The sequence below is a fragment of the Camelina sativa genome, chromosome 17, assembly GCF_030686135.1.
Source record: "Camelina sativa cultivar CO46 ecotype springtype chromosome 17, ASM3068613v1".
Taxonomy (NCBI): Eukaryota; Viridiplantae; Streptophyta; class Magnoliopsida; order Brassicales; family Brassicaceae; genus Camelina; species Camelina sativa.
The window spans coordinates 35,485,871-35,501,547 of NC_141896.1; the positions used below are offsets into that span (position 1 = coordinate 35,485,871).

The following is a 15,677-nucleotide window of genomic DNA, read 5'->3' on the forward strand; positions in this document are numbered from 1 at the left end:
ATACTTCACTGAACGGATAGCATTTGGATATATATTACCAATACAATAGATTTCCTGATAAAAATGAATCGAAATGTGATTAAAATAATAACACCAATAATCTATAGAAAATAAATTTATGTATAATGGGCATATTATATAACTAATCACAAATGTCTGATATTTGCCAAAAAAAACTATATTTAAATACAAAATTTGTATTTTTCAAAAGTTTAATACGAGAGAGATAAGTTACATTTATTTTTGCCACAGTTATTCCATCTTGTGATGAAGAGTTTTCAACCAATGTACTTACTGAAGGTGGGCATCTTTTAAAAAAAACAAAAACCAAAAAAGCCAGTCTGTCCACCACATCCACATGCATTGCTTTCACAGACGTAAATTGATCTAGTAAAGTCAACGTCTATTCCATTTCATATGCGATTTAGAAAATGCATGTGGACTTACGCCACACGTAAGCAGTTTGCAGAGCCAAGGTTGTGGTCTTTAAACAAATGACAATCAAAACAGCATCTGACAGTTTGGCCGAGTGGTCTAAGGCGCCAGATTTAGGCTCTGGTCCGAAAGGGCGTGGGTTCAAATCCCACAGCTGTCATCTCATCAATTTATTTTTTTTATTTTTTTAAAGGTATTGTATTCTTTGGTCAACAAACTCTTCTTAGCTTTAATCCTCTCATATAAAAAAAGCCTAAACACATCATCTGCAAATTTCACGGCATATATATTTCACAATAATATATGCCCTGAAATTGCAATCACTCTATCTGGAGCTTGCCTCTTTAGTGTTCTCTATGACAGGTTTCATTGAGTAATAGAATTTGTACGAGTTGCTCTTATTTTAATATATATTTGAGACTTTATTGATGCTTTAAACTTGTGAAACAAGATATAAATTAGTTCTTTAAACAAAAGATAACACAATTTTTCTAGCTTTTCATCATTCTTAAGTGTTTCTTTTTGGCCTAATCTCTTTTCTTCCTTGATTTCTTTCTTCTTTGATATCTTTTTTTATTTGACCAGGAAACGAATTTATTCCAATTCAACTACTGATATCCACCATCCAACCTTTGTTATCTTCAACAACTCCAGTTTGAATATTGGTTAACATCAAGTGAAGCTTCGTAGACAATGCCTCTTCTCCTGTCTTGTATTTTATTCTGCGGTCAAAGATATAGATATAAATGACCCGAAATAAACTTTAGTCTTAATTAAGGTAACCGGCAAAGCGAAAATATCTGATTTGTAAGGGTTTATTTTTTGAGAAAGATATATATAATCACTTTTTGTCATGGAAGGTCACGGTTTCAACAGCTTTAAGGACCATTGCAGTCCCTGTGCAGAAAACTTCTTCTGCCTCTAGTAGCTCATCAACAGAAACATCCCGTTCTTGAATCTGTGATACATTGTGAAACATATATATATATAATCTTGTCAAGATTCATGAAATGTCTATACATGCGCGAAAGAGTATTGTTAGATGGAGCTGGAACCTGGTAGCCAATATCACGAGCTAGCTCGCTTATGCTTTTCCTTGTGATTCCTGGTAAAATGGTTCCTGAAGTTGGTGGAGTGGACACAATGTTTCCCTATAAAATGAATGATTACTTATGAGTTCATGCAAACGAATCTAAATGTACGTTGAAACGTTATATCATATATATGTGATATATTATTTATAATGTTCTTGACCTTGAGAATAAAGATGTTACAAGTAGAAATCTCTTCGATGTTTTTACCAGTCGCCGCGTCCAGGAACAAGACATCAGAGAAACCCGAGGATTTTGCTTCAACCAAAGATTTTAGAACCTTCCAAATTTACCAGAAATTAGCTAGATATATAATTCAACAACGTATAACTTGTTGCTTGGACATCTATTTATCTCTGGTGTCTATTTATTACTTACTGGAGAATAGTTGGTGCAACTCTTCACACCCCCTGTTCCACCGGAGTGGGCTCGGCGATGCTTATCATCAACTTTGAGGTTCAAGCCTGAACTTGCCTACAAGACAGACAAATTAAATTAAGAGTCTCGATGTAATAAAGAATCTTTAGGCATGTGGCCATATATATTTAAAGCAAGTGACAGAAGTGCTAGTCCATTGATTGTTGACAAGTTAGAGCCTAAACGTTATTATTTTATATACAGATTGGATCAATACTTAAAATATTAAACCGAGTTTACTTGACCAATTGCATTTGATAACAAACAAACTCACCTTGTGATAATTTCCAACAGGTGATGTGTAAATGAGGAACGTATATTCAGGTGCTGAAGCTACTCCAAGGATAGCACCAGTACCTATGAGTAGAGGCCTAATATACAAAGCTCCTTTACCGGGAGGAGGTACCTAAAACCAAAAAAAAAAAAGTACAAATCTTAGCTACTTAAAGATTAACACGTACGTAGTACTGAATACTGATCACATGGAACTAGAGAGTTCATACCCATTTGTTGTTGGCAAGCACCGTTTGCTTAACTGCTTCTACGAATTGGTCCGGAGAAGGAGGTGTCATACAAAGCCTATCCGCACCTATTTGCATACGAAGAGCGTTTTCGTCAGGCCTGAAAAGTGTGATCCGTCCATTTTCTGTCCTGTACGCCTTGAGACCTTCAAATAGTCCCTACAAAACCCAAGCCAAGAAGTTTATTTTTTTGTGTCAACTCTCACAATTAAGTAGAATCGTTTTGATATCGCGGTTACTATATATATCCTCAAGAAGTAAACCTGGCCATAATTGAGAATCCCAGCACAAGGGCTTATTGAAATATCCCCATAAGGAACAATTTCTCCTTCTGAAAAGCTCTCTCCTTGTTTGTATTTCGCCACATACATATAATCTGTTGGAACCAAAGCGAATTCGAGCTCGTCCCATTTCACATCCGCATATTTTTCTTCTTCTCTACTGTATAATGCGTGCCACACACATACACCCAAATTAGTGAATGAAAGGGTTTTAAATAAATAGAGAAGGGACGAAGATGGGAAATGAACACGAGAAACCAAAATCAGGATTCTTATAACTAAAGAATGGTTCTTTGAAAATAATTAACGTAAGAAAACCTTCATATGAGCTCCAAAAAAAAACATCCATTTTTATTTAAAGATTACATATATATTCACCTTGTAAGAAGAGGTGATGAGGAAGGATGCGCAGAAGGAGCCATTGGATATAGAGATGAAGACAAAGAGAGCAAGAAAGTGGTTTGAGCTTTTGAGAATAACTAAAACACTTGGCTTTTATAGAGATAAATAAACAAACAACCCCTTCGAATTCCATCAGTCTTTTTAAAAAAATGAATTTTAGAATCTTAAACTATATTTGTCCCAAAAAAAAAGAAAAAAAGAATTTTATGTTATGAATATAGAGTTTAGGGATAAAGCTCTTGTGATTCTTATTGATTATGCTCGAGGTTACAAATATATATAGTAGAGTACAAAGGCTAAAGCCTAAACCGACATAAAGAGTAATGGCCGAGTAAGGCTTCGGCTAATGGGCCGAAGCTGTATGGACTGAGTATAGCCAATGGACCGAGACTCCATGAATAAGATACGGGCCGGTCTAGTGAGTCCACTAAGTGTTTCACAACACTCCCCCTTGGACGAACGACCGTGCCTATGTTGGATGGGATCGCTGCAATGTGCTTAGGGGATGCTGCCTCATTAAAACCTTACCAGGAAAACCCATTGGGACAAAACCTTGGTGAAGGAAAAAGAGTACAGCACACATTGCTCCCCCTGTTCCAAACATCACTCCAAGTCCCTAAGTCTCCGCATACCAATCTGGTGCGAGAGCTTCTTGAAAGTTGTTGTCGGTAACGATTTGGTGAAGAGATCGGCTGAGTTGTCACTTGGCTGAACTTGCACTATCTGAACTTCTCCGGCCTTTTGTTGTTCATGTGTAGAGAAGACTTTGGTAATATGTGCTTCGTCCGATCTCCCTTGATGTAACCTTCCTTGTGCGATGCAGGCTGTGTTATCTTCATAAATTACGGTTGCTTCTTTGCCGTCTTTGACGATACTGCAATCCGTCCTGATATGTTGAGTCTTCAATCTCAACCATACATACTTAAACTTTCTTTGCTATAACCTGCATCAGCTAAAACCAACTAAAACCTTCCTTGTTATAGTTAGTAAAATATAAACCCAAAAATTAAATGTTCCTCCGTAGGTAACATAATAAATACTTAATTTCACTCTAGTGCCTTTGGGTTTGTCAAGAACTAATTCTTGCTAGGAGGTTCACGGCAAAACTTATGTTTGGTCTAGTGTGGCTAGCCAAGACATTAACTCTCCTATAGCACTGAGCTATGGCATTTTAGGACTGAGAACTTCCTCATTGTCCTTCTTTGGACAAATGGATCTTTATCCAAGTCAATGCTCCTAACAACCATTGGGCTAGTCAATGGGTGAGCTTAGTCCTTATTAAAACTCTTGAGTACCTTTCTGTATATCCCATCTGATGCACAAGGATACCATTGTTTCTGTACTCAAGCTGCAATCCCAAACAGAATTTTGTCTTGCCTAGGTCTTTCATCTCAAACTCTCTTTTGAGATATTCCACAGTTTGGGCGATTTCCCCAGAGGTCCCAAGGATGTTCAAATCATCCACATAGACTGCCATTGTCACAAATCCTTTGTTTGCAAACTTCTTAATAAATATACATAGACTGATTGGGTCGTTCCGATAGCCTTTCTTTGCCAAAAATTCGCTTAATCAGTTATACCACATTCGACCACTCTGTTTCAGTCCATAAAGCGATTTGTCTAGCCTTATGCAGTACTGTTCTCGAGAACCACTCTTATCTTTGAGTTCTATTCCCTCTGGTAATCTCATATAGACTTCATTATCCAGTGGACCATATAAGTATGTGGTGACAACATCCGTTAACCACAAATTACAGCCAGACTTATTAGATATCTAAAAGTCATTGCATCCATCACAATGGAGTATGTCTCCTCATAATCTTTGCCAGGTCTTTGAGAGAATCCTTGTGCTTCAAGCCGTGCCTTATCTCACGCTTTCATTACTCTCATTTCTCTTTCTTACAAAGACCAACTTATGTCCAACTGGCTTTCTATCAAGTGTTGTCCTTAAGGTCGGACCAAAACACATTACTCTTCTTCTAAGAGTTTATCTCCACGTCTAACCAATCTTTGCTTTGAGTATACTCTAATATAGACGTGGGTTCATGATCCTCATTTATTTCAAGTGCTACCTTGTATGCAAATATTTCATTGATGTCGACATCATCTTTGCGGTTCCATTTTATTCTAGACATGATATAACTTATTGAGATCTCATTATTATCAATACCTTCAGTTCCTTGAGGTTCAGCGTCCCAAACCTCAATTTGGTACCTTAGGATTTGCCGCGGCCATGTCTATATTTTCTGTAATTCCCTTAACCTCGGTCTATTTTGCACCTTTAGATTTCCGATGGTTCTTATCTTTGGAACCTACTGGTCTACCTCGTTTCAAACGGGTTCTAGACTCTGTAGCAACTTGATTATTGTGTTCGTTCTGAACATCAATACGTACTGGTGCATTACAAGCTGGTAAGTACGATTTTCTTACTCTCTTTGGGTCAAAAGGAATCTGGCAATTTATTAGCTAGCTTTCACATATATATAATTCTTTGAACCTCTGCATCTCATGCTAGAGTCCGAGGATCTTGCCAATTTAAGGATGTTTGATTCCATAATATTTTCCTTGACCAGCTTGTCTTTCTCTGCATTTCTCTCCACCCAACATAGGGAATTCGGATTCAGCAAACTGACAATCCATGTATCTGGCCACAAAATAAATCACCCATAGTTGGCTCAAGATACTTAACAATGGTGGGAGAATCATATCAACATATATTCCCATCCTCCTTTGAGGTCCCATTTTTTCTTTGTGATGGTGCAATTCGGTATATATATGGCACACCCGAATGTTCTTAAATGGGATATGTCTGGCTTATGACCCGTTAGTCATTGGGAATATTCATACTCACTAGATGGCCTGATGCGTATAAGCTCTACTGCATGTAATATTGTGTGTCCCCAAGCCGACACAAGAAGCTTCGACCTCATGAGTAATGGTCGAGCAATACATTTAATGAGGGATTCATCTAATCCACTCTCTGTATGTTCATGTTCCACAGGGTGGTCCACACTTCCCCCCATGGACATACCATTATTATTAAACGCTTGGGTTATATGCTCACCAGCACTGTCTAGACTTATAGTCTTGAGTGGATAATCTCTTTATTTACTGGTGATGGCCTTATAATGAGTTTCCCTTGTGTACACGCTACACACGTGAGATTCTTAGGGATAACTCTTCTCTCTTAGGAGTGTGCCCAGCTTACGCATCATGTTAGGACCCGGATGGCCAATCCAGTCATGCCATAAAGTGAATTATTGAACATCTTGTTCATTTAACATTCTGTGCTTTGCCAAGTTAGCCTCTATCATGTTAATCTTAGCATGGTATAAACCAGTGGCTAGTGCAGGTATAGTCTCTAGGACTCTCTTTTGTCCTTTTACATTTTCTATAATATATAGGAACTCTCTAGTTCCTTCATCCTTGGTTTCCACATGATAACCATTTAATCTTATATCTTTAAAGCTCAACAAGTTTCTCTTGGAGCTGGGTGAATATAATGCAACACTTATCTCAAAATGTGTGCCATAAAATGTATGCCTGGCCGTAGCCTTCACTTAGGCTTGCTATACCCGCTTATCTTTGCTAATATTGGCATTTTCAAAATTGTGTGGCTTAATCCACTATCCACCACACTTATTTTCTTGTCCTTAGCCATTTCCAATAATGGATAAGAAGTTAAACCACATAGAAATTAAACCAAAGCTATATTTAGGCAACCAGAAATCTCATAATCTAATTGGTCATCATTCTCATGGCCAATTTTCCTTCACCATCGAGATGCACCAAAATTAGTTTCTGGATTCTTTTCAAATTCTCTTGATAGAGATTAATTAGATGTTTAGGAGTTATGCATGTCTTTATCCAATGGTTCTCCATACCATATCTATGACAAGTGGACTTGGTCTTATGTTGCGGTTTGATATGACCCGCGGCCTTTCCCCCGACCACGGCCGAAGCCTAATCGGTTTCTACGGCCTTGACCATCATAATTATGCCTTTGGTAAGTCCCACGACCAGGACCACCATGTCCACTTCTTCCTTGGCCACGGCCACTCTTGTCCCTACGGACATAGTTAGACTCCTTGGTCTCTTTTGGCTCTATAGGCTCTTGAGGAGTTTCTTAGTCATATAAACCTTGTGGGCTTCATTACACTTTTCATCAATAATATCTCATTGTTTTGCTCATCTAGCATTAAACAAGAGTTTTAGGTCTGCGTAGGTTTTAAAACCTTTCTCGCAATATTGCTGCTGGAGCACAATGTTATTTGTGTAAAATGTCGAGAATGTCTTCTCTAACAATTCCTTCTCAATGACCTTAGTATCACACAACCTTAGGATTGAGACAATCTTTAAAAGCTCTGAGTTATACTCATCCAGGGATTTGAAATCCTGGTTCCTTAGGTTTTCCTAATCGAATTGAGCCTTTGGTAGGAGCACCATCTTTTGGTGTCCATATTTGCTTTTAAGCTCTGTCCAAAGGTCAATAGGATCATCTGTTGTGAGGTACTAGCTTTATAAGCTCTCAGCAAGATAATCATTGATATCTATATTTTCAGTGCAATCATCATTGTTCTTAATGCATTCGCATAGATCATATTTGGAGATTATTAATCTTTGACATTCACAAGATTTATGACATGCATCATATCATTAGCATAAGGTATTAGCTACCGTTACCATGCAAATAGGTCATGCGGATTTGCCCCCGTTACCATGCCTTTAATTTGTTCATAGGCCATGTTAAAACATGCCTTGCCTTTCTTATAATTTTTGGCTTTGGTGTTTTATCTCATAATTTCGAACTTAGGACATGCGATATTTGAAATCGAACCATGCTTTAGGCCATGCGATATTTAAGATCGAACCATGCCTTATCTTTGCTTATAATTTTCGTGGTTTAATATGTCTTGTGTTTTATCTCATAATTTCGAACTTAGGACATGCGATATTTGAGATCGAACCATGCCTTAGGCCATGCGATATTTAAGATCGAATCATGCCTTATCTTTACTTATATTTTCGTGGTTTAATCTATGCACACAAGACAACAAAACTAAATAGCATGCAACAGTTTCCTTTTCTTAGATAATCTAGAAATTTTCCTTTTTTCTTAACTTTTTCTTTTCCAATTAGGAATTTAAACAAAAGTTTAGGGACCTAGACTTTCTCTAGGATCCCGATTTTAGTTTGGTTTTTAGGGTTCTTATGCAACCTAAATTTACAGGAAAATTCTATGCCAAATTCGATTAACAATACTCTTATGCAAATCGATTTAATTTCAAAGATGCATGCAGTTCCAAGTTTTAACTATCCTAGAACAATCAGATTAATAATACTCTTATGATATTCGAATTTAACAATTTAGTTCTAGGGTTCTTATGCAACACAAACAATCAAGCAATCATAGACAATTTAATCAACCAATTCGGATTTTAAGCTTGATGTAAGTTTGGTGCAATTATCAATCAATCTAACAACCTAACAATCCGATTTAAGGAATTTAAACTTTGTTAGATTGTGTACTTGGATGTTTTAGGGTTCAATAGTTTTAGATCCAAGTTCGACTATGGTTCTAAGAGAGTTTTGATCTTGTTTACCTTTCACCAATTAGGGGTTGACTAGAATTGATCTGGGATCTAAAGACCTCAAATATACCTTCGATTTCTGATTATGAACCACGAACCTCGACCACAGACTGCTATCGACCCGATCCTCGTACCGCTCTCGAACTGCTTCCGGACTGCTCTCGGACAGATCCTCGTATCGCTCCCGTACCGCTCTCGGATGCTTCCCAGAACCTCGTACCGCTATCGACCAGATCCGTGAACCGCTCTCGACCAGATCCGTGTACTGCTCTCGACCAGATCAGTGTAACCGTTAACCTCGATAGGGTTTTGAGAAAAACTCGATCACGAGCTAAGGATGCTCGTGTATCAACAGAAAGAACTTCGAGATCAAGAGAGAATCTCGAAGGAGATGAAGAACAAGAGGCGGTTTAGGGTGTTTAGGGAAGAAGAGAATCGGCGGCTGTCTTTAGGGTTTTAGGGTTGAGATTATCGTGCTGATAACATGTTATGAATATAGAGTTTAGGGATAAAGCTCTTGTAATTCTTATTGATTATGCTCGAGGTTACAAATATATATAGTAGAGTACAAAGGCTAAAGCCTAAACCGACATAAAGAGTAATGGCCGAGTAAGGCTTCGGCTAATGGGCCGAAGCTGTATGGACTGAGTATAGCCAATGGACCGAGACTCCATGAATAAGATACGGGCCGGTCTAGTGAGTCCACTAAGTGTTTCACAACATCTTAAACTATATTAGTAATTTTTAATTAGATTAAATGCCTTAGTTGACCCAACAAACAAAAGAGCTTACGGTTAAGGCACGTCTAGTTCAGTTGCAATTAATGCGGATGCGGGTGTGTTTGTAAAACTATTTATATGATTGATGAAGCGACTAGAATTGGATGTGTTTGCATGATAATCTTTGATAGAGCGAATGCAATATAACACACTTTGAAAGATAAGTTAGAACGTATACATGTACTTTTTTCTCACTACACACAAAAGCTTGGGATGTTTCGATGCAGAGTTTTAATTAATTTGGAATTTTGATATGTTTTACAAAGACATGAAACAGTGCGAAACAAGTTTTACAATTGATTTTAAACGCGTATTGTATATACACTATTCAAAACCGTTCACAATAACCATGTTTACTGGTGAGCACATCATAACCAATTAAGAAACTTCTAAAAGTGGCCATTTTTTTGTTTTTAACAAAAAAGCCAGTCTTTATTTTATATATACATTTGTCCCCATATGCAAGTTATAGAGATTTAATTTTCTTTAGTGAAGTCAACTATTCTAAACATATGATGTGCAAATGGGAATATTACCTAACTTCTTATTAATTTAAACTCAAATAACCAAAGTGGTGGGTAATTAATTTATGTACTTGACTAGATGATTAGTCCATTAAAATAACAGATTTTTCAAGAATATAATTTAATTTGAAATTAATAATTTAAGTTTATTATGAATTTTGACTTTCGTGTCCATGGTGTAAATTCGAAATTTGCATGAATAAACTTTGAAGTTCCAAGAAATTAATAAATTTTGTTTCGATCCATTATGATAAAGAGATATATGTACTTCGGCATTATAACTCAACAATTAATTAAAATGTAATAAGATTTAATTGCAATCAAACTTTCGAACTACAGACTCAGTGTAATGTATTATATAGTATATTCTAATTTCTTTTAGATAAATTAACTTTAGTTCTGATGTGTAAGTCTATAATACTCTTGTGAATTTATAAAAAAAAATATATATTAAATTTGATTGATAATTGCTGTGTTTTTTTTTTGGCAAAAAATACCATAATATAACTCGTGAAGTTATTTAAAAGCCGACATGTGTAAACAAAACTTAAGACTATTTCTCAAATACTTTCAAGTAGGGGATGAGGGAAACTGGGAAAGCATATGGTAGATTAGGTTTGTTAGAAAGAGGAACAAACCAATATCGGCCAAACTTTTGTTTCCTTGTTTTTTTTCTTTTTTTGGGCAAGGTTTCAAATTTTTAGGCTATTCACTATGTATATCCTAAACTTTTCATTTTGATTTATGATATTTACATTCATATCAAAAAAAAAAATATATATATATATATATATATATATATATATATATATATGTTGGCCAAACTAGTAGATGATGGATGTCTATTATTTTAAGCGCATATTCCACCAATTAAGAAACAAAAAGGATATATTCTTGTTTATCAAGAAATTGATTAAAGACTTAGAGGATTTTGTATTTAAACTGAACCAAGAAAAACAATGTACAATGTTTTAATTTTCTAAAGTAAATGATCTTATATGATTCCAGAAGATAGATTATTCTCATTTTAATCCATTGGTTAAACTTAACTTTAGTGAAATTTATATCCTACGTATAAGATTCTGTTGTTTTAACAAAAAAAAAAAAAGATTCTGTTATAAAATTCGATTTTTAAACAAACTTTAATATACAATTGTATTTTATTTCACGTGTAAATTTTTGAATAGATATTGTGATAAAAAAATCAAACCTAAATGTTCTAAAAATAGAAGATCTCTCAAAGAGCAAGTTTTCGTCGATCTTTGAATTTTCCACAGCCACAACGTTGCCCAACTTTTGTTTATTTATGATTAGGCTTTAAGTGGTTTTGGATCCTGGAGTGCTCGAATGGTTTGACTTTTGATGATGCTTGCATGTGATGTGGACTTGCGTCACACGCAAGCACAGTGTGACGAGACGAGAGATTTGATGAAAAGAGGATATGTTTTTCAGTAAATTACAATGTAAACAACATCTGATAGTTTGGCCGAGCGGTCTAAGGCGCCAGATTTAGGCTCTGGTCCGAAAGGGCGTGGGTTCAAATCCCACAGCTGTCAACAATTTTTTTTTTCTTTAATTTTGAAGTTATTCTTTCTTTGGTCAACAAAAAAACTAAGCCAATTCCTTCAGATATATCATCAAACCTAGAAACATAATTATATGACAAGAAAAAAGCAGCTACAAGTTTCCCAACGATTCTATGAATCATTAAAGTTCAATAGGATTTTTATTGTTTTGATATCTCCTTTTCCAGCAATACAAAGGGATCATTTTGTATCGCTTATTGAATGATGTTTTTATAGGATCTTGCATCTGTGATCATTGTACCTTAAGGTTTTTCCATTACATGTCCCACATATAGAAAACAAACACTTAAAGGGAGAAACTACAACGATCACCAGCCTTGACAACGATCGATTTCTACCATCCAACCTTTCTTATCTTCAACAATGCCCATCTGAATATTGGTTAACATCGAGCGAAGCTTCCTAGACAAAGCTGCTTCTCCTGTCCTGTATTTTACCCTGCCGTCAAAGATATGGCCCAATATCAACATTTAAGATTTGATGAAAGGGTTTTTAATTTAATCAAGTTTTTAAAAAAGTTAATTACTTCTTGTCATGGAAGGTCACAGTTTCAACAGCTGTAACAACCACTGCAGTCCCTGTGCAGAAAACTTCTTCTGCCTCTAGTAGCTCATCCACAGAAACATCCCGTTCTTGAACCTGTGATACATTAATTGTGAATCACAATCTGCGAATCTTGACTAGTAAGAATGTCTAAATATGAAATGAGAGGAGGTTGAACCTGGTAGCCAATGTCACGAGCTAGCTCGCTTATGCTTTTCCTTGTGACTCCAGGTAAAATGGTTCCTGAAGTTGGTGGAGTGGACACAATGTTTCCCTAAAATATGAATGGTTACTAATAAGTTATATGCATAGGAATCTAGAAGGTGGTAACTATTCTATATTCCGTGTGATATATGTTGAAACTCTTTACCTTGACAATGAAGATGTTACAAGCACTAAGCTCTTCGATGTTTCTACCAGTTGCTGCATCCAGGAACAGGATATCAGAGAACCCCGATGACTTTGCTTCAAACAACGATTTCACAACCTTTCAAACATTTACACAAGAAGAAATCAGAGAACTAGATATTTCATTAACCCCTGTTTCCATGGAAGATGTAATATTATATTTCAGGTGTCTCTTTACTTACCGGAGAATAGTTTGTGCAACTCTTGACACCACCTGTTCCACCTGAATGGGCTCGGTGATGCTTATGATCAACTTTGAGGTCCAAGCCTGAGCTCACCTACAAGACAGACAAAACCAGAGTTAACTGTTTCAACTTAAAAGACTCTTTAGTCAGAGTTTAACTCCACGGAGAATATGAAACAAACAAATACAAACTCACCTTATGGTAATCTCCCACTGGAGATGCATATATGAGAAATGTGTTTTCAGGTGCTGGAGCTACTCCAAGGGTATCACCGCTCCCAATTAGCAGAGGCCTTATATACAAAGTTCCTTTACCCGGAGGAGGAACCTATAAAAGCGACTCATCAGAAATTGTGTTAAAGAATCACATCAAATGGAAGCAGAGACACATTGTTCCAATAGTCCATACCCATTTCTTGTTGGCAAGCACAGTTTGCTTAACTGCATCAACGAATAGCTCCAGAGAAGGGGACGTCATACAAAGCCTCTCCGCACCAGCTTGCATGCGAAGAGCGTTTTGGTCAGGCCTGAAAATCATAACCCGGTCGTCTTCTGTCCTGTAAGCTTTGAGACCTTCAAATAGTCCCTACAAAGACACAAACCAATAATCAAAAGGTATATATATATATAGACGCTATAGTTATAAACTTTTGCTGGCTATCACACTCACTTCAATCAACTATACACAATCAATGACTTATGACTCTGCAAATTAAAGGCTTCAAATTTCTTAATTTGGTGAAATGAGTAGCCACAAGTGGTACGAGAAGAAAAACATACCTGGCCATAATTGAGAATCGGAGAACAAGGGCTGATTGAAATATCCCCATAAGGAAGGATCTTTCCTTGTGAAAAGCTCTCACCTTGTCTGCATTTGGCTACATACATGTAATCTGTTGGAGTCAGAGCAAATCCAAGCTCTTCCCATTTCACATTCGCATACTTCTCCTCATCCGCTTCACTGTTTTCATCTCAGTGCATGCAACCAAAAAACAATGAGTAAATTTATAAATATCAAAAAATAAACAAACACCATATAATACACCCAGATCAGGAGAATTCTAATAACCAAAATCATTTTGTGTTTTCATTTTCTCTCGTTTATCATTAAAAAACGATTGAGATTTTGTATTACCTTGTAGTACGAAGAGTAGGTGATGAAGAAGGAGCCATAGCTGGCGGAGAGAAATAGAATAGAGAGCAGTGAGGTGAAAGGCAGAGAGAGGCGTGGAGCGGTTCACGTGGTTTTAGGAGTCTTCTTTTATAGTGACAACAAACAAACCCTTTTGATTCCTTCCATCTTAATTATGTTTTTAGTATTTGTTTGATTTTGTTGGGAATATAAAATTAAATTGTGGAATCTTCAACTATTATTTCTTTATTAAGGCCAACGACCGCTAAAGTGGCAGCTCTTTGTATTGATTTTTTTTACCTTTTAATATTTGTTATTTTTTTTTTTAATTTTCACTATATTTTCTTGTATTGGGATAAATTTTATTTGTTAGGTATTAATCCACGATGAAGCGTTTGTTATTTTTATTTGTTTCAATGGTTTTTATTTGTTAATTGGATAAATGTAAGTTGTTGTTATGTGTTTCCAAACACAATGGTGATATGTAAACTAACGATTTTGGGGGAAAGCAACTTGTGATGATGAAACATATCATGTGCATTTTCTCAAGATGGTACAAAATGCATCACTGTGTCAGTCTAACCAACATGCATGTTGTAATAGTGTGTTGTACGAAGCTGACGAAACCTACTTTACAGGACTATCAGTTCGGTCCTTGAGAATTTGATACCTCCTAGCTAGCAAGAATCAAAATTGGGCCGCTAACTATTTTGTTCAAGTACTTGTACGAGGCAAAGCCAAAGTACTTTGGAATTACTTGTGCCCATTCCTAATATTTTGGTTTTGCATATTTAACTAGATTTTAACTTGCGGTACACCGCGTGCATATATTTTTTATTATTATTTATATTTAATGTTGTATTTGTTTGTTAAATATTGGATATTTTTTAAATAGAGAAATAACTAAAATTTTCGGCAGTTTGTATGACAAAATGGTTAGATTAAATTTTATAACTCGCTACTTCATGACCATTTGTGTGTTATATTTAGTTTGTTTTGTTTAGTGTTTGAGATTTTATTTTGATTTTAAATTATTATAATAAAAAATAAGGGATCTAATTACATAATAAATCATTTATACGTTATGATTAAGTCACATTGCTCCTAATGATTTAATTATTTTACACAATCTTAGTTCAATCAACTTAATTTTATATGTCAAATATTTTAATATTAATAGTGTTAAATAATAATAAAATGAGGATTTAACCTGTGTTAGCACAAATTTAATGATATTTTACTAATTCTAACATGTCCTCTTTATAACTCATCTAATATATAACCATATTATATAGTATTTTAAACTTTTTTAATTTTACATATTCGTAGTATTTTAAAATTTTATTAAGTTTATATATATTAATTATAATATTTAAATAAATGTGAATCGAAGTTTTTCTTATATTAAGAATCAAAGCTCACAGGTATTGGAAAACAAAATGGGAATCAAATTGTTTTTTTTTTTTTGTTTGCAAATGATTCAGAGATAGAATATCTTCAAAACAAAATAGAAAGTGTTGTTAAATAAATCATAGTTTGTGTTTCCATATTGATTTTGCTATAATTTTTTTAGTTGGAATGTAATGTAAAATATTTAGGAAACAAAATCTGAAGTAATGTTTTTTTTTAGAAATATATTAGGGGTTAATGTTGTAAATACATTTTTAAATAAGCAAAACTAAAAGGGCATAACACAAAATGTACTTCAAAAATGTTAATATAGATTTTTATACAAAGATTGATTCATCTCATATTAATCTTTAATATTAATATTAAGTTACTC

General features: G+C 35.3%; 2 protein-coding genes and 2 non-coding genes across 4 annotated transcripts; 2 read left to right on the top strand and 2 right to left on the bottom strand.

Annotated features, from left to right (window-relative positions):
• Positions 1-515: 515 nt before the first annotated feature.
• TRNAL-UAG (transfer RNA leucine (anticodon UAG)) lies at positions 516-595 on the top strand. The gene has a single exon. It is a non-coding gene; the product is annotated as a tRNA-Leu (tRNA).
• Positions 596-833: 238 nt separating this feature from the next.
• Positions 834-3,373, bottom strand: LOC104757398 (putative branched-chain-amino-acid aminotransferase 7). The gene is made up of 9 exons (XM_010480136.3): positions 3,124-3,373; positions 2,728-2,905; positions 2,447-2,623; positions 2,218-2,349; positions 1,905-2,000; positions 1,690-1,806; positions 1,491-1,586; positions 1,281-1,393; positions 834-1,157 (listed from the first exon to the last, which is right to left on the bottom strand). The coding sequence occupies exons 1-9, from the start codon at positions 3,165-3,167 to the stop codon at positions 1,040-1,042; spliced, it is 1,071 nt and encodes a 356-aa protein (XP_010478438.1). The 5' UTR covers positions 3,168-3,373; the 3' UTR covers positions 834-1,039.
• Positions 3,374-11,517: 8,144 nt separating this feature from the next.
• Positions 11,518-11,597, top strand: TRNAL-UAG (transfer RNA leucine (anticodon UAG)). Its single transcript has one exon. It is a non-coding gene; the product is annotated as a tRNA-Leu (tRNA).
• Positions 11,598-11,748: 151 nt separating this feature from the next.
• On the bottom strand, positions 11,749-14,052 carry LOC104757397 (branched-chain-amino-acid aminotransferase 6-like). The gene is made up of 9 exons (XM_010480135.3): positions 13,898-14,052; positions 13,543-13,723; positions 13,172-13,348; positions 12,959-13,090; positions 12,761-12,856; positions 12,541-12,657; positions 12,349-12,444; positions 12,154-12,266; positions 11,749-12,065 (listed from the first exon to the last, which is right to left on the bottom strand). Exons 1-9 carry the CDS (start codon positions 13,933-13,935, stop codon positions 11,936-11,938), a joined length of 1,080 nt encoding a protein of 359 aa, XP_010478437.2. The 5' UTR covers positions 13,936-14,052; the 3' UTR covers positions 11,749-11,935.
• Between the last annotated feature and the right edge of the window lie 1,625 nt (positions 14,053-15,677).

What these genes read in the sequence shown, in the direction of transcription:
- LOC104757398 (XM_010480136.3), bottom strand. Translation starts at nt 3,167, where the DNA reads ATGGCTCCTTCTGCGCATCCTTCCTCATCACCTCTTCTTACAAG. An exon ending in TGCTTGCCAACAACAAATGG is followed by an intron (nt 2,350 to 2,446) that starts GTATGAACTCTC and finishes TTTTGGTTTTAG; the next exon opens with GTACCTCCTCCCGGTAAAGG. An exon ending in GTGACCTTCCATGACAAAAA is followed by an intron (nt 1,158 to 1,280) that starts GTGATTATATAT and finishes CTTTGACCGCAG; the next exon opens with AATAAAATACAAGACAGGAG.
- LOC104757397 (XM_010480135.3), bottom strand. Translation starts at nt 13,935, where the DNA reads ATGGCTCCTTCTTCATCACCTACTCTTCGTACTACAAG. An exon ending in GTTGCACAAACTATTCTCCG is followed by an intron (nt 12,658 to 12,760) that starts GTAAGTAAAGAG and finishes AATGTTTGAAAG; the next exon opens with GTTGTGAAATCGTTGTTTGA. An exon ending in GTAACATCTTCATTGTCAAG is followed by an intron (nt 12,445 to 12,540) that starts GTAAAGAGTTTC and finishes TTCATATTTTAG; the next exon opens with GGAAACATTGTGTCCACTCC.